The sequence below is a fragment of the Corvus kubaryi genome, unplaced genomic scaffold (assembly GCF_017639235.1).
Source record: "Corvus kubaryi isolate FWS band 111438036 unplaced genomic scaffold, C.kubaryi_AGA036_p1.0 37302, whole genome shotgun sequence".
NCBI classification, from domain to species: Eukaryota; Metazoa; Chordata; class Aves; order Passeriformes; family Corvidae; genus Corvus; species Corvus kubaryi.
The window spans coordinates 3881563-3906559 of NW_024581095.1; the positions used below are offsets into that span (position 1 = coordinate 3881563).

The following is a 24997-nucleotide window of genomic DNA, read 5'->3' on the forward strand; positions in this document are numbered from 1 at the left end:
GCCCGTAGAAAGAAATATATATGGACAGATTCTTGATAGCTGTTTCAGAGAGATGTTTATTTCTCCAGCTGCATGGCCGGGGCTCTGCCGAGGAACTGTTCCAGTCACGGGACCAAGGGTCCTTCTGCCCGCGCAGGGAACACAAACCAACCCATGGGAACGAGGCTGAGCAGGGGCAGGGAAACCCCGTGTCTGTGCCCTCAGGGCCCCTCTCCCAGGGCTACATGGCGGGGGAGGGACCCCAACATTTCACCCGTTTATTTTTAACAAAAAGAGATTTAAAACTTAACATTGAAAATAACTGGATAAACATAACAAGAGCAGTGTTGAATTAAACAAGCCACCCTCCTGAGTCTTTAAATGTCCAAACAGATTCTCTGGAATATCTCAAGGCTGACAGAAGGGAGACAGGACTCTCTGAGCATGCTTTGTGGGGAAACTGAGGCAGGAGAGGGTTTAATTTCTTCCCTCCCCCTTTTCATCCCCCACTCGGCATTGGAAAGGGATTTTTGGGGAAACAATTATCAAAGGTATGGTTTTGTGAGGGAAACCATGGATGAAAAAACGGATTGGGAATACACTGGGGGTGATAGGACATAGGGTAAAAGGGAAAGGTGGGATTAGGAAAGGGAGACTGTAGGAGGGGGCTTATAATGGAGATATTATCTAACATGACTACGATTTTTAGCATATATACTGCCTTTTACAGGAACCCCATCAGGCCCAGTGACCTGCAATGCTTGTAACCCTTTTCTACCTTGTATAATTTTGAATTCTACCACCTCTCCATCTCCCAAGCTTGGGATGCATTTTTCAGGGTAATTCTTTTTAATAGCAGTTCTATGAACGAATATGTCTTGCTGGTTGTCACATCTCGTTATAAAACCATATTTTGTTTAACATTATACCACTTTACTATTCCTAAAACCTTACCTATGGTGATCTTTTCCTTTTTCCGAGTGGCTGCTGTTTTCTGTCTCGCTGCATTCTTGCTTTCTCTTTTGCTTGCTCCCGTGTTGGAATTGCCAGGGCTGCTAGTGCTGCCAGGGCCACCGGAGCTGCTGGTGCCTGCACGCTCTTCCCGGAGTCGCATTCGGGGCCGCACGGGCAGGGCCGGGCCGCACCACTCAGTTTTCCATGCATTGCCTCCTCTGCTCGCAGCTTCACTGCTGATGCCGGGCGCTGCACCCACGTCTCGGCCAGGCTCCCGAGCGACGACCCCCCCGCGCCCTGCTCCAGCGCGCATTTTGGCTAGGTGCAGCTCTGCTCCACCGCCACAGCCACCAGCCACTGACCGTGCGCCACCTCTCTCGGCCGGGCATTCACGGGGCTCACTCCACCACACACTACATGGGGCCGGGTGGGCACCGCCGGGTCCCGCCGCTCCCGCTGCGCCTCTCTCTGCCGCTGACACTGCAGCTCGCGTCGTTCCGACCGCGCGCGGGAACTGCCTCGCTGCTGCTCGCAGAGCACTCGGTGCGCGTGGCCTGGGTCACACGGTCCCTGAGCCAGGCTTCCCTTCACCAAGACACAGCTGACATTGCTCAACAGTCTCGGTAATTAAATAATATTCACAAAAATATTCTTCCATCGGCATATATTTTGACTCAAAAATCAACTGTGTCCAAACAGCGTTCCAAAAGTCTTTGGTAAGAATTAAATCCCAAGAAACATAGAAAAAGTTCATAAACAACCATGCCAGGAAGTGTTTCAGTTCCTTTTGAGCTTAAATTAAGCTAAAATTTACGAATCGTTGTTCAAGAATCTTTTCAAGCTTAAGATAGATGTCCATAAGTGGCTCTGAGAGCCAAGAGTCTTCCCACGGTTCCTCCATAGTTTAGATATGGAATAGTAAAACAAAAGCAAGAAGAGGAATCCAAAGTTTCTAGGGTTTACTCACACATCAGTCGTTTAGGGATCGGGGATTGTTCTGCTCACAATTCTCCACCATTTGCTACAGTGGGGATTCTGTAACACGATGTATCAAACAAGGAGGCCATGGAAAAGAAATAGATATGGACAGATTCTTGATAGATGTTTCAGAGATGTTTATTTCTCCAGCCGCATGGCTGAAGATCTGCCGAGGAACTGTTCTCAGTCATGGGACAACACAAAACAACCAATGGGGAACAAGGCTGACCAGGGGCAGGGAAACCCCGTGTCTCCCACCCCAGGGCCCCTCTCCCTACATGGCGGGGCGAGGAACCCCGACAACTTAGCCTAATTCCATTGAAAAATATATGTACTAAAGAAGATAGTCTTTTGATTTTACCTCCTTTTCTTTCTTTTTCTCATGTTGATAAGTTGCAGGCCTGAGTCGTGCATTCTATTTTCATCACCTTTTTCCCCCCAGAAAATGTGAGAGAGGGCAGTAGGAAAATAAAATTGCAGTACCAGCTGTACAGTTACCTGACCAATAGGTATTTTTTCCATATTAGGAATGGAAAAAGGCTCACAGGAGAGGGGCAAAGGTACTCATGAATGTACCACGACGCGTCATGGAATGATGCATGGAGTGACTGACTAACCCACATTTGTATTATGTTTTCAGCACATTTTGTTTCATTGTTTTATCACTTTTTTTTCATTTAATTTATCTAGTAAAACAGAAATCCCATGTAACATCATCTTCAAATAAGTAAATTTTACATTAAATGTAGCCTTCCCTCTGGGGAATATCTAGAAGGACACAGTCAGAGAGTATTGGACTGTGGCACCACTATAAATCAGCACATTTTCTTTTGAAGTAACACAGTTATTAAAACTATGCTGAGGAGCCCCCAACCATACCTGAAAAATATTTCAAATCTTCTGTTTGCTTCTCTGCAAAGGATCTGTCATGGAACATTTTAGTTCCAGTTTGGCTGGTTTTGTAGATACAGTATTGACTGCAACAGCAAGTTTCAGCTTATTTCTCAGTATACAGTCTGATGAATAAACAAGATAACTAAAAGAAATTACAGTCTTTTCTACACATTTATTTTATCATTTATGACAAAAATAGAGCTCAGCTCAACCTACTGACTTTGGACTTCTCTTCTTTGTTGATTTCATAGGTTTTATCTCTGTAAATATTACTCAGCATAAGTTTTTCAGTGCTCTCCATTCACATAGCTTTACTCCAAATACTCATGCATTATTCTTAATAAATCCCAAATATATCCACCCAGTTATCAAACTGTTCTGATGTCAACCCATGAGGTTTATTTTTTATTTTTTTTTAGTTCTCGCCCCCATCCCACCAAAGGAGCAGGGTGAGAGAGTGAGTGAGTGAGTGACTTCTTGGTACTTAGATGCTGGCTGGGGATAAACCCCAGTACACATTGATTAAGGAAGATAGAACATGGTATTACATAGAAGGCACTGTCTAAGTCAGTGATTTTGGACTAAGTGGGACAACAATGCAGTGATCAGTGACAAAGTTTCCCATTAGAAAATACAGTAACATTTACAAACATTTTCTAAAAATGACAAAAAATACTTGTTTTTCTCCACAAAAGAAAAGAAAAAATTGTGGAAATTGCATAGAACACAACTTTGCCCTAAAATGTAAATTCATTAGCTCCAGCACTTAGCACTTATGTGGCTCTCAGCTCCAGACATTAACATCTTTAATGTTCAATATTCATGCCATGCTCCTATAGTAGTAACTTTTAATAAAAATGTAAGGAGAACATTAACTGGAACACATTAACTTTATAACATGTTTTTATTTGAAAGTAAAGCAATTAAATTGTGTCATGAATGTATTCTCTCAAATTGCAACTCTCAAACAGATGCTCTACTGCACTGTTGGGGTTTTAGGAGCTCTCCTGGTTTTTTGGTTTTTTTTCTGCTAAAGGAATTTTCCCCCATACATGTTGCTAGCGGAACAAATGGCTGGATACGTAAGAAAAACAAAAAGCTGGCTACTTTTTGTTTCACCTGGGTGTGGGAACAGTCGGTCTCAGCATTCAGACAGAGAGGGAGGCTGTTTTCTTCGGCCGCTTTTCCTTCTGCTGGAGAAGCCCCAGGATCCCAAGCCCACCTTCCCTGCCCCGCTGGGAGCCGGGCTGTGGCCGCCCTGCCCCGCTGTTGCTTTGAGCCTTCGCTGTGTTGTAGCCCTGCTCGCCCTGCCTGCCCAGACCTCCGGGGGGTTCTCCGTTTGGATACATCGCGTCTGCCACCCGGGATTTGTGCTCATCCCTGCCATTCCAGCCTGCTGTTCCCGAGGGTCCAGCCAGACACCGGGATCAGCTGCCCAGGGGTTTGTGAAGCCTTTGTCCCATCCCTTCCCAGGATCCCGGGGCACCAGTGCCGTGTGCTCCCCGAGCTCGCTCCGGAGCGCCCCCTGCAGCCGCGGGGGAACCATCGCACCTGCCCTGCTCACCGGGAGCCGCCAGCGCCCCTGCCGGCTGCGAGCGGAACTGCACCCGAGGGGAAAGGGCCTGACAGCCGAGAAGGCTGGGACTGGGTTTGTGATTGTTTGCTGTTACTGCCAGAGTTATTGTTGGTTTGCCTTGTTATACACACATAGATATGTAATAGTAAAGAATTGTTATTCCTATTCCTCATATCTTTGCCTGAAAGCCCCTTTATTTCAAAATTATAATAATTCGGAGGGAAGGGGGTTGCAATTTTTTTTTTTTCATTTCAAGGAAGACTCCTGCCTTCCTTGGCAGACACCTGTCTTTCAAACCAAGACAGCTTATATGTATTTAACTGCCAGGATTGTAGTTCATTCCCATCTCGATTTTTAGGACCTGACATAACAGATATTCTCAGAGTATGCTTTCTTGGAAACCGTTCAAATAAAATACAGTATTACATTTGAAAAGAATCCTACTGCAGTACTATCAACATCCCAGTCTACTTTTTTATTTTTGCATTTTTAATCTATACTTAAATAGTGGGATCAACACAAATATTTCCTCATTAGCAGAAATTAATTAAGAAATTAAGAAGCAAGTACTTTAGCTTTAGACTCTTATCCTTCAGTCTTTAATCCAGGCCCCAGAGTGGAAAGCATGTCCATAGTCAATTGACCATGACTGATGTGTAGGTGCTTAGGATGGCACTAATGTAAAATCCAAGTGAGATATGGCTTGATTCTGCTGTTTTCAGCTCATGTGGGTAGAGACTGAGATAGCTTTTGTAATGTTGGCTGGGTGCTGCTCTGCTTTGGAGGTTTGAGTTCTTGATTGATTAATTCAACAGCTTGTTAAAATTTTCCATATAAGTAATGTTAAATGTTGATTAAGTATCTGCACTATGAGAGTCCTTCCAAAGGGCAGCTGTTTAAAATAATGTGATAGCTGTAGTCTCCTGCTCATTCCAGTGTAGGCATTAAATGAGGTTTTCTTGAAACATTGAATATGTATTTTAATACACAAAACTCCTCCTACATTTGGCACATCTCCTTAATCTGTATTTATTGCCATAAATATTGGGCGACATGCACCCTGTTAGTAATTTTAGATTGTGACTAGAACTATGTCATTTTAAAAGTATCTCCATCTGTTCTTAAATGCACAAAAAAAAAAAAAATCACTAAAAAACAAACCCCCCAAAACCCTGAGAATGAATATAAAGAAATATTATCTATTAGGACTAAACATTATTCTAAATAGCCTGCTTTAGTCTGAAATCCTTTTAAATATTTTAACAATGACAAAACCCCCTCTATCCAAAATAAAAAAAAAATACAACATTAATATGAATGTAATTTTATACAGTCATAATGTATGCAGATTGCAGTGCAATGCTTGGGTCTGTCTTCCTTCATGTGCTTGCTATTTTGTAAGCATAGCTAAAGGACCTAAGAACACTGAAGATTAAACGTCTCTGATTTTCTCTGCTGCCTGTAAAGTGTGGTAGAATCTTTTCTGAAGTACCTCTCACACCACTGAGTTCTAAGAGAACACAGCAGCTGTTGTTCATAAGCCAGCTATAAGCAGCAGTAAAGAACATTCTTGATATTGACTTATGAATCACCTCATATAACACCCTTACAAGCACTGGCCAGTATATAAAATCCAACTGTAGGGTCTGATACATATGTACATGTCCATAAATAAGCTGTTAATGCAATGCTTAGAGATACATAAGTGTCCACAAAGCCCGTAATCAGGAAATTACTTCTAAAAAACCTCTTTAATAGCCATTGCATGTATGCAGGGGAGCAGTGTTAAATTTTTTCCTCATATTGTTTATTTAAGTTAATGTAATTGATTTTTGGCTGAACTGAAAATCCTAAAATGTGCGTGAAAAAAATGGAGGTGATCAGGGTAATATTTCAATCAAATCACCTTTTAGAGATTCAATTACTACTCAAATAAAAATGTTACAACAAAAGTAAATCTGTGCTTGAATATATAAAAAAATCTTACTCAACAGTAGAACCAATTTATTTTTCTTAAATGAGCCAAAGTTAACCTCGACACAATAAAGATAACTTAGTATAGAGCATTTCCTATAAATAGAAGTTCTCTTCAAATGGTGCACTGTCCTCAATCTTTTTTGTGGCAGACTGATCTAGGTCTACCAAGAGTAAAAATTGTTGGAATGGACTCTGTTCTAGCAAACTATTCTTTTGCCTAAAATCTGAAAACATTTTGAAGCCCTGAGTGATAAAATAGCTCATCTTGCTACAAAAATGCAAAATGCATCCAGGACAAAGAGAATTTTAAGTCTTCACAGAGTCACAAAATATTCTAAGTAGGAAAGGACCCATCATAATCATCAAGTCCAACTCCTGGGCCTGCAAAGGACTATCCCCAAGAATCACACCATCAGCCTGAGAGCATTGTCCAAACACTTCTTGAACTCTGTCACACTTACTGCTGTGAGCGCTTCCCTGAAGAGTCTGTTCAACTGCCCAACCATGCTGTGGTTCAAAAACTTTTTCCTGATATCCAGACTAAACCCCCCTGACACTACTTCGTGCCATTTACTCGAATCCTGTCACTGGGCAACACAGAGAGAAAATCAATGTCTGCCCATCCTTTTCCCCTCGTGAGGAAGGTGCAGATTGCGATGGGGTCTGCCCTCAGTCTTCTCTTCTCCAGGCTGAACAGACCAAGTGAGATCAGCCACTCCTCATATGTCTTCCCCTCAAGGCCCTTCATCATCTCCATAGCCAACCATGGATGCTTGTAATAATTTTAGATCCTACTTTCATTGTGCTCCTGTAATAAATGATTTAACTGGAGGATGTCTCCTTGTATATCTACAATGAATCCTAACCAACAAATGCTTCTGCATCACTACCAATTTCAAATTCTTTTCTTTTTTCATCAGCAGTATTTCTTTTACACATGTTCTCATTGCTGCTGTTATGGATTGTTTGATTTATTCCCTTTTGTCTTGCATTCCTCAGCATTTTTCTTTGAGAACTGACCCATTCATTGCAGAGACACCTTGTTTCAGTCAGTGATTTACCCTTCTGTGACTCTTATTATAATACCTATGTTTAATTATGTAGAGTCTCTTTCTTCCTTCGCTTGCTAACAAGAGCATTTGGGAAGCACAGTTTTCACTAGCCTTGGAGGTATTTGCCAAGATTTTCAGAGCAAGCCTGTTTCCTCACACAAAGTTTGTGTGTTGCCTTTCATGTCATGCTAATTATGGTCACTGAGTAACTTCTGGCTGGGATATTCAAATATGGATGACAGCTATATTGCAAGTCTGCAGTTTCACAGACCACCTTGCATATCCCCCTCAACCACTTATGCACAGCGCAAAAAATTATTTAAATTTTGAATAACTTAATCTATAATTTTTTTTCCCATTCATGGTGAATATTTTATAGGTTCCTGAATTTTTAGACATGAAGGATTTCACACATGCAATTTCTTAACATTGTAATTTGCAATGTTAAGCAAAAAAGGAGCTTTACGGAGGGTCAGACTGACAGAGAGGGAGGGAATATGGAGGTTTTACTTCATTTTTGCTAAGTGTTTGTTTTATTTCTCTGTCTCTGGTTGAGACAAATTGGGAGGAAAACATCTGAAATTAACATCTCCTCTAACGGAAGGCAGGTCTCAGCAGCCCCTCCCCCACTAACAGGTTTGGAAAGAAATTTCTTGGAGGAAAGTGAAAAAAAAGCTGTTTATTTAACAAGCAAAGTGCATGCAGGCACAAAATGAATAATGAAGAGATAATAACCTTCTCATTGTGGAGAAAAACCTGGTTAGATTCAGAGTCCTTTCTGTAGGTGTGGCTCTGCTCTCTCTGGAGCTGGGGTGCAGCGTGGGCCCCTCTGGGCCACAGTGTGGGGCCTCCCGGTGATGGTGTTCTGGATCAGAGCTCAACAGTTCCAGGAGAAGAAGAAGAAACCACAGTCCCAGGAAAAACTTCTTGCTTCAGCTAACAAACAAGAAGGTAGCTAAAAAGCAAAGAATTTTAACTCTCCGTCTCTCTCTCCTGAGAAAAGGAGTCGAGAGCTGGGGAAAAGCAGGAAGGTGCTTCCTTGGCTCCGCAGCGGTGAGAACGCAGGAGAGTCTGTGAGTCCTTGAACACAAACCACACTGAAGAATCCACTCGGCTTCCCCTCCCTTTCTCTTGGACCCAGCTTAAAGGCATAGAAAGGCACAGAAAGGCACAGGAATCATATCTGGCATAGAGCAAGTGATAGGGGATACAGCATCATAAAGTCACCCCAAGACATTCTCAAACCATGTAATGGAAATACGGCATAGAGAAGTGATTTTGAGAGGAAGAATTTTAATTTTCTGGGCCTGGTCAAATGTCTCACAGCCTAAGGAGTCTCTGTTGCTGGAAACTGCTGAATTAAACATCTACTCCTACAGATCTTAGTCACATGGTCCAGAAACTTGTTGAGAAAAGCATCCACAAGATTGCATTGTTTTGGCACTGAAGGAAATCACTAAACATTAAAGCAAGTTCAAAAGATCTAAAAAACCTACATTTTCTTTTCCACCTTCCATTTTTTTCTAGAAGAAGGAAGAAAAAGCCCAATTACTCACTTTGGCTTCTGCTGACAGACCTTCCCTCCTGTTTCAACCTTATTTAAACAGCTGAGAAGACCAACTGCAAAAGTAGGTACTGCTTCAATCAGGAGCTCTGGTTTTAAAGTGTTTCACTTCTCAGATACAGAAACTCTGAAAAAAGGAAATCATTAACACACCAGGCAAGTTACAAGGAGACTGGCAAAGTTCTTTCACTCTTGCCTGAGAAAGGGCAGAGCAGCCATGGACTGACTACCCAAAGAAGAGCATTCCCACAGGATATAAAAACATGGTGGTTGGAAGAAGAGGACAGGCAAGTGCTCCAGCTGAACTAAAATGTGGAGGGGCTTAATTATGAGGGGCTGACTGAAGTGGTAGCTTCAGCTAATATTCACTTGAGACCTGAGACAGAAATAGAAAGTCTGCTTTACTTAATATGGAAAGGGGGCATATCAGTTTTCAACTGAAAAGTAGAAATTACTAAAATAAAAAAGGAGGAAGTCTTGCAGTCTTAATTGATTAAAACAAATCCTTCTTGAGAGCAATGATAGTAGTTGGAATACAGAGCTGCCCTCTAAAACAGAGAGAGAGCTAAAACTTGCTAAAACTCACTTAACCAAGAAGAAACTTGGGATAAGAATTAAGAGTACTTTCATACAACAACTGGGAGTTCAAATTTGCTCAAAAAATAATATTCTGATCTTGAAATGTAAATATCAGTGTCAAGGAGATGAAGAGATACAGGCTGTGACAGGCAGGAAGCCAGTGTATTACATGACACATAGAAACAGAGGTGCAAGCCATGTGTCAGAGTTTGCATGGGTTGATCAGTACTACTGAGCATGCACAGGGTGGATAAAGAAAAGGGTCTGCAGAACATGCTGAAATGTAGTATTTTTAGCTCTACTTTCATCTCTCTGGTGGAATATAAGAATGCTTAAATACAGGACTCTACTGTTAAGAAATACTATTCAGCATGGTTATAAAGTTTCACCTTATGAAAATGCTACTTTCACTTGATTGGTAAAGGATCAAAATAATTTTGCCAGAGTTTCTTTTTCAACCTTTAGGAAGCAATCACTAAGCCAAATCTATACATGAAACTGAGCAAATGACACACAGTCTAGTTAGTTAAAAAACTTCCTCTGCTATACAGGAGAGAGAGTAAAACCAATAAGCAATACCGTGGGTAATTGATTAGATATGGGGAGTCAAGACAAAGGAAAAAACCATTATGTTCACAAACCCAAAGAATTGCTAGCCTGCCAGAAAAGATGTATCTATTGAGGATAAGAAAAAAGGAACATTTGTGTGGTGTAGGATCTGTTAGTGGAGAAAGTGGTCTGTGAATGCATAACAATGTTTCATCTGGTGAGAGTCAATGTCATCAAATTGCTTTCTGTGCTGTCCTGTAGAAAGAATTTCACAGGGGAAGAGCACAGGAATGGCACAGCTGTGATGAAAGTTAACCTAGCAAAGAACAAGGTCATGTTTGGGGTTTTTTTGTAGCAAGCCTGGGCTCACTAATCAGCAACTTGCTTGCTTCCCTGGGTTGAGAATCTACTAATTCCCTCCAAATAAGCAAGTTTTTTCCTGCAAAAATATCAGCCTGAATTCTAAAACCATTGCCCTAACAATGCTGCTTTGCAGGATGCACAGCTCAAATCGTGATAATCTGAGATGCTGGCAGAAATGCTAGCAGTCTTGGATGTGAGATATGTCCAGCATTAAGTTGTCCAGCCCAAGATTCAGGGAAATGTGCTGCTCAGTCCCATTTGCAGTGATGTAGTTCAAGCAGGCTAAGGTATCACAGTGCTTATGAAAGCTGAATGCCAATGCACCTGTACTAAAAGATACTACTATAATATACTATAAAATCTGAAAGCCATTGATTAGGGGGAAGCAAATGTCACCTGGAACTCAACATTAATATTATACTACTATGAAAAAAAGAGCTTCCTAAGCTCTTCCTCTGAAAGTACTGAATGTTTTTGTGCTCTGTGCCAGAGCTCAGGCTGCTAGGACTTACCTCACTACAAAGCAATTTCCAGTTACTGCCACGGAGGATTGTCATTGTATACCACACCTCTCTTCTGTCTCCTCTTCTCTCTGCTTGGCATTTTTCTATTTTGAGGAAAGGTCATGGAGATGAGAACAGACCTAGATGTGGCTCATCTGTGTTTTGCATTGTGGAAACTCTCCACTGAGAGCAAACAACAAGACTACAGGACTTTGCAGCAGCTGAAAAAATAATTTTGAAGTACCTGTTTCTGGACACAGATCTAGATTCATCATACACCTTTCTTTAGCCTAAGACCAACACACATTTTCCCACTCTCTAGTCAGAAAAAAGAGGAAAATAAGTTCTCAAAATTCTGCCCAGCTAAGTAGTGATTTCCTGTTCAGGAACTTCAGACTCAGATTTGTCTCCTCCTCTGTAATTCTGTAATTAGAGAATATTCACATCTTGTGACTTATAGCACTTTACAAGTGTTTGTCTATATATATACTTTTTCCCCTTCACACATTACTTTATTTCATTTAAGGCTAAACCAATGATTTCAAATATTCCTTTTGCTGTAATGTTAAAGTTCACAGTTCATTATAAGCTTGGTAAATCAAATTTACTTTCCATAGTATTTCTCTGAACTATAAAAACAGTGATGCTGCTATTTTCTATCAAAAATAGCTATTTTTGATTTTGTGACATTTTATTTAAAGAGCATTAAAAAATAAAGTTGTCTAAGCAAAACTGAAAAGTCTTCTGCCTTCTATTTAATGCAAATCGTATTTATAAAAGTCAAAAGAGTAAGTCTCTAAAATGGATACAATGCTTATACTTCCTCAGAAGAAAAAGTCTCAACATTGAAAAGCTTCTAAAGGACTTCTATAACTGTGACTAGTTAAGAATTTGTATGCTTTTCCCAAGTCATCAAAATACGGAAGAAATTATTGCCCTCAATACTGTCCTTGAGGAGACTACAAGTAAAAGGATTAGATTATTACTGCAATTTTTATGTGATAAAATACTTTTTAAAACTTTTTAGCTTAAGAGATTTAATGAAATACACTAGGGAACATTAAGAAATATCTTTTTCGATATGGCTCTTTTAAATTTAGTGACTGCCTATCTTGAGTATATGACTAGAAGTTAGGTGAGCCGACATGATAATCTAACACTGCTGAAGTCAATCAAAATTTAACATCAACATCAGCAGATCGGAAACGCAACCTTAGATCCGCTTCGCATGTCTTCCCACTGACCTGGCTGACATATGGGAAATGTAACTTTCTTGTGGCTTTTTCTTACCCAGATTGGTTGCAGTGTCTTCTCTGCAGACTGAAAATTTCTGATGCAGGTTTTCCCACGGGAATTTAAATACCTAGGACCCTAGTCATCTCTGAGTGGAACACCAAATCCTAGTTTGCAAAGAAATAAAACATATGGGGAAAATTTTGTGTTTAAGAGAATGACTTGAACTGAAGAGGCTACTACTTACAGGCCTTCTTGGAATGGAGTAGACGAGGAAGGGGTTCTTGTTTTAAGTGGCAGGTCATGTTGTAAACTACTTTGTCTCACTTCTGTGTCATTGAAAGCAGACATTAAAAATTAACTTCATCATAGCAACGCAGGCTGAGAATTAGCTTCACAATTTACCACAGCAGAGGGTGTACTGTGAACTTACAGCATCTGTTGATTATGCAGTAAAAATTTGCACACATGCTTTTGTCTGCAGCAAATAAGAGATTATGTTAAGGTATCTTAGCTGTCAACAAAAAGGGCTTGCTTGTTCATCTGCCCATAAAGGTCCATAAGGTCTGTTGTGGTGTGTGGTTTCCTGTGTTGGTTTAGCAAGCCACAAACCTTCCTGGAGAGCACCGCGGAGCTGCTTCAGGGAGAGCGGCTGTTCCACTTCCCACAATCCTTCTGGACGGCCCTGCGCTCCTGCTCCAGCTAGCTGTCGACTCCACAACACAGTGACGATAAAGGAGGCGAGAAAGATCTCTGCATGGGGACCTCAGAGGAACTTTATTCACGTGATGACAAGCCAGTTCCCAGAGGCAGAGAGACCACATGGTCAGGGAGCATGGGGTTTTATATGGGGACGTGGGGGGTGGAGAGAGCACATGGACTAATGGTCTCATGGCGCAGGGGCAGTGCATGGATGGAACTGGGGTACTGGAACCAGTAGGGAGAACCCGAGGGTGTGGCCATGACTAGGGGCAGGGAAGGGAGGAAAATGTGGGAAAGGCAGACATTTAGTAAGAAAAGGAGTGGGGAAATACAGCACTACACAGGTCTGTAAACTACTGATGAAGACAAACAAAAATCCCTTTTTTTACAGGAATTTGAGTCTAAATCCTTTGTATGCCAGGTGAGTGCAGAACAGGATAAATTACTGTTAGGTCTGACCTGTCCCAATGACCAGAATTTTAGTTTTGGATATGGAGAAGGTTTCTTTTTGTTGAAATTTGTAAGGATGCCATAAAAGTGTTGTTGAACTATACTTTTCCATTTAGGAAAAAGAAAGGAAAAAAAAAATCTCAACAAGATGTTGTCAAACTCAGAAAATGCCTTAAGGTGTTTAAGGTGTTCTTACTGTCAAAGAAATATGTAAGAAAATGTAGTTGAAGGCATATGGGAAACTCTTTTGTATGACTTTATATAGCACAAAGCAATAAAAGCCAGGCAATTTTGTACTGTCTATTCAATTTAAACAGCATTAAATTAAGCAAAATTTAAAATAGCAGTATTAAAAAATGGGAATTAGTTCCCAAAGACTGAATAGCTGTTGCTGTGGTTTGAATTCAGAAAAAAAGTTCTTTCCCCATCTTCAAATCTATATAGCCTAGGTTGATATCTGGCTGGAAACTTTTATTAAAATGATGGTTCTCACTGGGAGGCCATTCACTGTTATTAAAATATAATAGAACCTCACAAAGCCACCATTTAGCTGCTCAGAAAATCTCTTTCCTGTTCTCAGTCATGGAAAATTCATGAAGTAATCGCTCATAATTCCACCAAAATGTTTTAGGAAATCATTTTCTCTTCATGAGGTAATATGTTACAAAGTGTAATAAATAAATGAAACTAAAGCGTAGCCTTTCAAATGAAGAAAAAAGTCATCTAATGCTATATCTTTGCTTTTAAAACCATGGTTACTCACTCTGAAAAAGAAATCAACATGCAAACTCTACATCAATAGACATAAAGCAAGTATTATTATGACTCTGATATAATTCCTTAAACTTCATTTTTGCAGTAACAACTGAAGAGCAGACTGGGAGCAGGTGTGTTCTGACAACATTGCTGTGAATGGATGATGTGGATTTAAATAAGTCCCTGCCTTTTGCCCAGGCCTCTGGCAGCAGGCAGTCGTGTTATTGAGGTGGCCAGCACCCTGAGACCCACTCTCATTCATAAGTTCTTTAAAAATGGCTGATTCAATCTGTTATACAATGAATTGTTTATTTAATAGACACAAAACTAACAGACGTAAGACTTAAAACAGACTATTACTACACAGGAATAAGACAAAAGGAAATACTAGTATTATACATGCAGGGTTAAAGGTACCTATTAATTTTACTGCTAGCGAAGAAATAGTATAACTTAGGATCCAATGTTTCTCACCACCAAACTGTTGAAGGGGCACACATCGAAATCCTTTCCTTCAATTTACAGAAAAGTAACCATGAAGTTGTGTCCAAGCTTCAGAGAGAAATCATCTCGCATGTTCCCAAGGAGTGTGTAAGAGACTTCTGCCTCTGTGATAAACTGTAGTACTTCTATAGTGTAAAAACAGGCCTTTTGGTCACCTATGGTTTTTTTATCTCTTCCCACGTCTGTTAAGCTGGCAGACTTTTGGTGCCAGGAGATGATACCCACTGGGCCTTGCCCACCTGGGTTATGTCTCCTATCTGCAACAGCCACCTGTGGTGGGGAGAGGAGGGATATGCCCTGTCACAAACATATCTTAACTACAACTAACCACACTGTTATGCAGGGGTTTGGGATTGCGTGGAAACCTAAGTTCACCTTGCTGTGATTCCAGGCCTTTCAGTCCCAGAAGCTTGCCTAAATCATAAAAGGACAAAATCAATCCGGACATTTTATGCCATGGTAAAAGAGTTTGCAAGAACAGAGATGACCTACCTAAGTCTGATCTCACTTCTTAGCTCAGGAGGGCCATTGGGAATACCACAGGACCAATACAGGGTGTCGTGGTTAAACTCCAGCCAGCAGCCCAGCCCCTCACTCACTATCCTACCAGTAGAACTGGGGAGAGAACTGGAAGGGTAAAACCCTGAGAACTCAGCAGTTGAGATGAAGACAGTTTAATAAGGAAAGTGAAAACCACACACACAAGCAAACAAAACAAAGAATTAATTCACTGCTTCCCATGGACAGATAGATGTTCAGCCATCTCCAGGAGAACAGGGCCCCATAATGCATAAGGGTGACTTGGGAAGACAAACATCAAAGACCATCCCTATAAATATCCCCTCACATCCCCCTTTCCCCCTTCTTCATCCCACTTTGTATACTGAGCATGAAGTCACATAGTATGGAATATCCCTTTGGTCAGTTGGGGTCACCTGTCCTGGCTGTGTCTCCTCCCATCTTCCCGCACACCTACAACTTCCTTGTCAGTATCAAAAACAGAAAAGGCCTTCATTATGCAATAACAAAAACATGTCTATATTATCAATCCTGTAGTCAGCACAAAAGCAAAACCTATCTGCTTATTAGACACCATGATGAAAATTCTAATAGTCAAATCCAGCACACAGGAAAAACAGTTTCAGATCTTCCTGATGTTGAACAGAGTGAGGAGTTCTACAGGATTCACTGATCTGAGGCCACCTAAAACCAGAACAGACTCAGTACAGCTGAGTTAAACATAATCCAAAACACAACCCTTAACCCTAACCCTAACCTGTAACCCCTAGGCCCTAACACCTAACCCTACCACCCTAACCATAACCCTAAACCGCAATGACCATAACCCTAACTCTAGGCACCCTAACTCTAACTCCAAACACAACCCTGATCTCTCACCCCAAACCTAAACCCTAACCTTAACACCTAAGAAGAAACATTTTGGAAAAGATTTCACTGCAGGCATGACCAAACACAGACAAATTAGGATTAACATAATGATTACATATAACTATGATCTTTCTTCTCCTCTCCTTCAGCAATATGTCCAGATCAACTAATATCATAAGGAGGTGTACAGAGTCTGTTGAAACTCTCAGAAATACCCCATAACTCATAAGGAATGTCTCAGTGGGGCTGGACAGTAGTGCAGGTTTTCTTGATTCATTCCCTAAGTCTTACCTGGAAATATTTTAAACCATTTTTGCTAGTTTCACAGTCTGAAGGAAAAGCTCCCCTGTTGCCCTAATGAAGAGAGGAGTTGGGGGTTTGATGTAACCAGAAAGCCGATTGCTTTCTGGAGTTGTAAATGTTTATCCAGTTAGGTTTTAGATGTGTTTGCAATTTACAAGTTAAACTGCAAGTATGGAAATATGGCCAGAAATTTACTTAACTTTCCTCATTTGACCTAAAAGAAGTATCTAAGTAAAAAGCAGTTTCCAGGCTAAGGCATATTTTATGTTCTAGAAAGAGAAATTCTTCATTCAAACTCCAAAACAGAATTGTATCTGATCAATGAAGTGAATTTAGAGCTTGAAGGCAGGCTCAGGCACACACACAGGCTCAAGTAAGGGAGACAAGGGGCATGTTCTTGCAGGAAGGACAGATCAAAACAAAAAGCAGACACAGCATTTCTTACCTTGTTTACTCAGTAGGCATGAATTAGTTATACTTCTCCATTTGTACTAGTTTGAAAGCAAACCAGTGGGATATTCCAAGTCAGAACTGCAATTTAATAGGAAAATTTAAATAAAGGCAATAGTACAGAAACACTGGCTTAAACTGATAGTCAGAATACAACTTGATATCCCGTTGGTCAGGATGGTGGTAGCAGTCCAATTAAATAGTGGCTGCTGTCCTGTTGGAGTGACGGATGTGGTTCTGTCGAAGCAGTGATCATGTAGTAAAGTCTGGTCCTTCTCTGGAGGTCCAGTTGTGGTTATGGAGCTCTTGCCCTCTAGGAATCCAGTGGTAGGTGCTGCCTGTGGTGTTCCAAGCCTCAGATTATATACAGGTAGGAATGTTTGGTTCCTCCTCCTGAGCAGAGCATCTTACAATGGGATGATGTAATTCTCTGAGTCATGCAGTGAGACTTGATGGCCCATTAGAAGAGATAGCTCCCGGAGGGAGTTACCAGGGCTGACTCATGGAGAAGATAAAGAACACTACCCCACTTGTTTTAAAAGCTTATGAAGATGGTAATAGAATACATACTTTTGGTTACATCTTACATTGTAACCTAAGTAAGTAGGTTTTAAGAACCTTTTAAGTAGGTTCTTGTACCCTTTCTGGACTCTGAGCTTTCCCTCTCATTTCTTTTATTGGACCAGATACAGCTGTTGCTCTCTCTCCTGGTTGCCAACCCCTTAATCCTTTCATCCTCACCCTTCTTCTATATCTACTTCTTCTTCTATCCTTCTCTTCTGTTAGTTTCCCAGTGTTCTTCAACCCTTATCTCTGCTCCCTAATTTTTCTCTTAATCCCAGTTACAAAAAATACAGCTTGTCTCAAGCCTCACTCAAATACAATATGGGAAGTACTGTAGCTCATCCTTATCAAATTTCACATGTATAGTCCCTATGCATGCGATAGACATTTTGATTAAAAGTAGTGAGGTTTTAGCCTTCCTGAAAAGCATACTAGCCAAGAGCCATCTTGAATTAGCATAGAACTAGCATTTTTATAACCAGTGTTTGTGGAATTTTTGCAATATCTATGTCACAAAAGTCTGGAGAACATCATGACAACTGACAATATCTTCTTTCAGAGTGGTCCCTATCTGCATGATCACTCTGCTTGAAATATAAACATGGTTAATATTTTCCTACTGTATAAAAGTGTGCATTGATCAGGGAAGTATGCAATGCAAAAAAACACAGCAGTGTATGCCCCTAAATTAAAAATCCTTTCTTGCTGTTGCACTGCAACTTTATCTGGGGACCTCTGCACTGGCTAAATACACTACTGCACAAAAGAATGTAAAACAGAGAGTACGGCTTCATTGGGATTTAGTTCTCATACTTCCTAAGGAACTGCTGCAGAATTTCTTCCAGAGAAAAATACACGCTCTTCCTATAACACACATAAAAGAAATGGCTGAGAAATTGGGTTAAGTTTATTTTAACTGTCTCCTCACTATTGATCCTGTGGTTGTTCTGCAAGGCGATTATAAACACTAAGTCATCACCGTATTCTAGTCACAAAAGTGAAAAGGGAGGTGAATGGGAATATGGATTCTGACCTGATTTTTGTGCCTCTGAACATCAAGAGAAATTTAATATCCACCAATCCTAACCCTGAGTCCTATATGGAATAACTATGCAAAAATGCAGCTTGGTGCATTATCTTTTATTCTGCTGCCTTTGGAAAAGCTGTTGCATTATAAATCTGAAGTATTTGAAGTGCTGCTATTTGCAATGCCAGTAATGCTAAAAATGTAATACTGGACTTCTACTACAACAGGAAGAGATAGTATTTCAAGACGTGCACATTTTGATGAAAGTATGTATAGATCATGATAATAAGAAGCATAGATAATAGTCAAATTTAGTCTGTAAGAGCAATTCTGTAAAGTTTTAGTGTTCTGTGCACATTAATACTAAGAAATTATGGGGGTATCTGGCGTCTTTGTTTGAACCATCAATGAAAATACTGAAGGATATTGAAGTCTGAAATTATAACAGATTGAAGTAGCAGTAGTACTTAAAAATTTCACAAAGCATCATTCATTGTTTTAGTTGGGTTTTTTTACAAAAAGTTGAACAGTTAATACTATTAAACACATTCCATAGGATTAAATCAGAGTTAATGTTGTTAAGCAAATGCAAGAATGCCACATCAGCCTTGCCTGCTCTTGAAACAACAGGATGTACAAACACATGACCTTTCCACAATGTTGACTATTTTTTGTTAAAAGTTACTATACAGAAATCAGAAAGCCATAGTCACTGTAACCTGATCAGATTGACATTAAAATGATACATTAAAAAAAATATTTAGAGGGTAGCTGACAAATTTACCTCATTCATCCTTCCACCTTGAGTTAAAAATCCAGAGATTTCTGTAACTTGGTCCTAAAGACAACTAGCGATTGAAATGCTACATCTTCCCCAGGAAATCTCTTCCAGTGTTTCTCTGTCCTCAGTGATAAAACAGGCTGAATTAATTCAGAAGGTATTTCTGGACACCTACATAAAACATGAAATACTCTTAATGAAAAAAGGACTTTATATGATAATATGCATTAACAAACATAAATGTTTCAAGTTTCTAGCCACTTTCTTCAGCATGAAATGCAGTCCTTCAAGAACTCTTTGCCATAGAAACTAATTAGCACTCTGAAATCTGAAATGCTTAAATGCGTGATTATTTGTATTATTCACATTTTTGCTCCTCCAGTAGTCTTCATAAAAGAAATTTTACTGTCATCACCAGATGCCATGAAATAGGATTTACTGAATATGTTTCTGGGTTCATAGAGATAAACCATTCCTCTAATTCATGTAAAATAAACCACACTATTTGATATAAATGCAATTCATTATTTAAATATCATTAGGATGTATGAGAAAGAGGAAATAATTTCAAGGCATAATTTAGACAGTTTGTTCGAGTTATGAAGTGCTGTTGATGACACATTAAAGAAAGATAATTAAAGGAATTAGTGAAATACTAGATATGAATATTTAAACTCTCTATACAGTAAACTCATTTTCTGTAATAATAAATTATATCATTGTAAATGAAATGTAACACCTGGCTGAATTATATTATATATGTGCTATACATCTATATACTATTTGTGTCTGCCTGTTATAGAAGGATAGAGCTAGAGAATAAAACGATACCAGGAAGGAAACCCAAGGAACAGCAGAGGAGCTAAGAGAGGGGTCCTCCTCGTTGTAGTCAGAGCTGTAAGCCTATTTCTGAATGACAGCTCAGGAGTGATTTGGAAGAGGAATGGAACTTGCTCTGAATCCACTTTACAGCAACTTCTGTGACTCTGGGACCGACCCTGTTATATAGACAACATCAGAACTTTGAATGGCATGAGCAGAAGGTGAAGATGGTGAATCACTGCAGGAGATGAGCTGGTCCATATCTCAAGATGCCACAGTCTTTTTCTGACCCAGAAGTGTGTTTTCACGGTAGTAGAATGACAGGCATGGGAACAGCCAAAATTGTCAGGAAAATGCCACAGCTTGTTATGCACATTGTGCTTTTGTTGAGAAGTGGTTTTCTCCATATTTTACTCAAGTATAAATTGACAGTTTTACATTCTAGCAATGAGAAAAAACCTTTAGAGTCTTGATGGTTAGGAGCTTCAACTTTTTTGGTCAGTTTCAGTCAGACTGGTTGCAACCAGACTGAGCAGGGAGAGAAAAGTGCATTGCTAGCCACAGCATAAACATCACTGTCAGTTCTCAAGTGTCTTAGATGCAGGCAGGGATTTCTTTTGTGGGGTGAGGATTGGTTCTTATGAAGCAGCAGGGGAGCTGGGTTCCTTCTTCAGGGAGGAAGGGGTGCAGCAGAAGGTGGAGGAGAAGAAGAAAGTGGAGGCACACTGTTTTCTGAACATACATGCGGCCCGGCATGAAACCAAGGAGCTGCTGTGGCTAACTGTATAGTAAGCTGCCTTTGGTATTTGTGTGTGGAACCAAGTAATACCACCTCTGAAGATGGGTGAATTCAGGATCCTCTATATACATTTTCAACACCTATTTTCAGTGATTTCATCTAACTACAGAAATAATCTAATATACAAAAATTATATAAGTATATTTAAAAAAATCATCGCAGATGTTCAACAGGCTTAACAACACTGACAGAATCCTGACTCTTAGTCTGAACACGTGATGTAGTTTTCACAAAGTATTAAGTAAGGTTTTGCATTGAATCAATTCTTTTTCTAGAAAAGAATGTCAGGAATTATACAACGTGAAATTTGAACTTCACTCTCACAAATAGAATGGGTTTTTCTCCTTTTGCTGCTGATGCCTTTCAAAGGTCACTTTCTGAGACTAAGTTATCAGAGCCACAGCAGAGAAGAGTACAGAAAATGCAGCTTGATCTGGCTTGTGTGGAAGGAAATTTCAGTTTCCATTCCATTCCACTGAGACTGAATTAAAACTTTCTTACTACACACAACTGATTTTTCTAACATAACACCTATTAGCAGCCCAAAGATTTTCAACAACTTTTCTAGCCTTTCTTCACTCCTAATGCCTGCAAGGGAGTACTCTCCTGGGAAGGAAAAATCTGTACTTACTTCCAAATTTCCTTGCATCCTCCTGTCTGTTATGGATCAGTTCTGTACACAAGATACCAGACCAAATAGACCCAGGGAAGGTTCTGTCATCATGTGAGCTCTTGCTTTTAACTTAAGCTAGGAAAGAAAAGTCACACTAGATTTGTCACAAACTCTTCCTGGGTCCCCGTGGGAGAAGAGTGGTACTGGTCTTGCCTGTTCCGTAAGAGCAAACTTCAGGGCTGTGGGCAGATCCCTGTCACACAGAGTAAGTGTATTTCCAGGGCAGCTCACTCACTTTGAAAAAGGCAAAACAATACTGAGAAATGCGGATATAGCTAATAATTTATTTTTCGTGTTGCATTATCAGTCTCAAAAGGTTTGTTTCGTTTAGTTTCGTTTCGGGTTTCGTGGTTTGTCTTTTTTTTTTTTTTTTTTTTTTTCCCCGCATGTCAGAGAAATCGTCCCAGCAGAAGTTAGGAAAATAACGACCGTGTTGAGACCGTGTGGATGAAACAAGACCCTGGGGAGCAGGGCATGGGCGGTGGATTTGGCCAGACTCCGCGGCTCTCGGCGGGTGTGTGCGGGGGCCACGCCGCTTCCCTTCTGCATTTCCGCCCTCTCCTGCGCGTTTTGGGGCACGGAGACCAGGAAAAACCTGCAGTGCCTTGTTCAATCCACAATCGTCCATAGCGGGAGAGAGGAAAAAAAAAAAAAATCCAATGAACAAAACCCCTCACCCTTCTCTGAAAAGGAAGCGTGTTCTTTGCAGCGGCACAGCGTTGACGATCCCTCCCTTTAACTTTCAGACGCCCAGCTGACGACACGGGCAAAATGTGACCCAGGCGAGGAAGGCACGCCTTCTCCAAACACAGCGGAGCTACCAGCAAGCCTCCCCCACCTCCTCTCGCCCCGCCGGCACCGCCCGCGCCCGCCGTTCTCCTCCCCACGCCGAGGCCCCGCCCGATCCGCCCGCATTGGCCGCGCTCCGCCCGTCCCCGCCCCGCCCCGCCCCGGCGAGGGCGGCAGCGGCCGCGCCTCCGGCCGAGCGGCGCCGCAGCGGATCAGGACGTGGAGCGGGGCCAGGGAGCGTTCCTCGGCTAACGGGCAGCAGCGCCACGGACACGTCTCTCCGGTCGAAGCGAGCGAGTTACTGCCTGCGAGCCCAGCTGTCTGGCAGGGCAAAAGAGAGAAGCTAAACGCCAAAGAACCCCCAGCCTCTGCTCGTGCCCAGTTTTTTTCGGTGGTTTTTTTTGTTGTTATTTTTTTGTTGTTGTTTTTTTACATTTTATTTTATCTTCTGTAATTATTTCGGGAAAAAAAACAACAACAAAAAAATACATCGCCGTGTTTTTAGCAATTCGTGCCGCGTGTGCAGTTGCTTCCTGCACACCCCTGACAAACAAAGGGAAAGGGGGAGGGGGCCCGCGTTTCGCAGAAGACATGCGTTCCGTCAGGAAGAGGTGGACTGTGTGCACCGTAAGTCTCCTCCTCATCTTCTATAAGACGAAGGAAATAGCGCGGAACGAGGAGCACCAGGAGGCACCTCTCACCGGGTAATTGCGGGGCGCCGCGCCGGGAGGGCGGTCCGAGGGGGCAGCGGGGCCGTGTCCCTGCCCGAGGCCCACCTCCGCGTCCCCGCCTGCGTCGTCAGGTGCCCCGGTGCCGCTCGGGCTGTGACCCTCAGCCTGCGGTGCCAGCGCAGCTCGGCGCTCTCGCTGGCGGGCGCTGCGGGACGGGTGGAAAGCGGGACTTGCTGTCGGGGCTCGCTGTCCGGGCTCGGCGGCCGCAGGCAGGGTGCCGAGTGCACGGGAAAGGGCGGGAGCTGTGCAGCTGCTGAGGTTGCCTCTCACCCCCAGAAACGGGGGGCTCCTGGGAAGTTCCACCTGTCCGCGGCTGCCCCGAAGGCAGGGGCGGCCGGAGGTGGCGGCGGCAGCAGCCACGGCAGCGCGTTGTGCCTTTCGCAGGCAAGCGTGCCGGGATGCAGGTGAACGCCTGCTTCCGTCTTTGAAGTTTGCCTGGGAGCTGTGCTTAACTTGGCTGTTCCTCAAGGATTCTTGCTCTGAGGGAGTGTGGTCATCCCCTTTAGCTTTCGAGCTTCCTCCACTGGAAACTCTGGTCCCTCGCTGAGACCGTCTGTTACATACTTTCCCTTTGCTGCTTGTCATTAACTCAAAAAGAGAGGCAAAGAGTCCCTTGCCATTTTTCTGTTTGCACCTCAGCTTTCTCGTTATGTACGAGAATGCCTACATTCCTCATTTTTCTCCCAACTTGCAGGTATTCTCTGGAGATACTGGGTTTTCAGCCAAGCTGGTTTTTCCAAGGAGGTGTATAAGATTTTGTTTTCACTGGAGCAATGCATAAATTTGTTGGTCGTTTAATGAAATCAGCAAAAGCTAAGCAGGGGCTCACACTTTCTGTTTGCTTGTGCATATCGACTGTGGGGAGATTTTTGTCCCCTTGCCTTAATTTAAGGAGGAGGCATAAGGGGGTTGTAAGTATCCGTACAGGCCTAGAGGAAGCTGAGGCAATTACAGCCTACTTGGCCCCGGAGTTAAAGACAGAAAGTGCATCCCTCTTTCCCAGTCGTGGTGCGGTAGGGGGACGCAGGCAACTGGGCACGGTTGGGCAGCTGTGGCCCCGGCACGTGCCGAAGCAGGAGCTGGCCTCACCTCTGTGTGTGCGATGTTTGCTTCCCTTGTTATTCAAGATTTTCACAACTTGCTGGTATCTCTTCCTCTTGTTCAGCCTGGGTGTAACCCAGTTTCTACCACAAAGCTATCTGTATTCTTAGGCAATGTACAGAAGTTTAGAATTTTTGGGTTACAGCTGTGTGAAAACACAGGTGCAAATGAATGTGTGAGGGAGAATTGCCTTTAATACCCATGTTTCTTAGTATGTGCTCCTTCCTCTCAGACTAGTGGGAACTGATGAAATTATTCAGAAATTACTTTATATAAGTTTGCAAAGAAAAAACTGCCTTCAACTTACTGCACGTTGACACAAGTTAACGCTTACTAAAATGAAGTGTTATTTTAATATTCAATGAAAGAAAATAAGTGTACTTAGTTATAAATATGTATGTTCCTAACAAACATATTTAAATGTTTTAAAATATAGCTGTGATATACTTCTCACAAGTCATTTTGTGATATCTGTTTCTTTATCAGTGAGACTCCTTGTACAGTATGGTACTACTTTCGCTGTTGAAATATTTTTTCTTGTCACAGCCTGTCATCCCATTTATTACTGTGTGAAGCAGAAAAAAATACCCTAAAAATGTATTGCTCACTACTGCTGCCCCTGTTGATGTTACACATGCCTTTCTCTTGAATTAGGAGTTCAAGACGGGTTATTTTTGACTGGCCATGTGGGCAAGTAAAGTTAGTTTTCCATGGGATGATTTACTTTCAGAAGTTATGGATGTGCAAGGTGATCCATTTTATGGTTATTAGTGCACTAGAGGTAAATCCTAGAGAATACAAAATGCACTGACTATATTCCAAATTACATTATAAACTTTAAACCAGCTGTGTGCTCTCATAGAAGAGTGTGCTAGGACAATTACTGTGAAGCATGCCCTGCTTCAAATAGACAGTAATGTCCCTTTAAAGGTCAAACAAGTAATGAAACATGCAT

At 41.6% G+C, this 24997-nt stretch overlaps 1 protein-coding gene across 3 annotated transcripts in view; it reads left to right on the forward strand.

The window, feature by feature from the left end:
• Window positions 1-22373: 22373 nt before the first annotated feature.
• ST8SIA4 (ST8 alpha-N-acetyl-neuraminide alpha-2,8-sialyltransferase 4) overlaps window positions 22374-24997 on the forward strand; it is an 88307-nt gene continuing 85683 nt past the window's right edge. For 2 of the 3 annotated variants that reach the window (XM_042028113.1, XM_042028114.1), the window contains exon 1: window positions 22374-22914. In XM_042028113.1, coding sequence (XP_041884047.1) covers window positions 22802-22914 — 113 coding nt within the window. In that variant the 5' untranslated portion in view covers window positions 22374-22801. The remainder of the gene's footprint in view (window positions 22915-24997) is intronic. The other variant, XM_042028112.1, reaches the window with a different exon arrangement.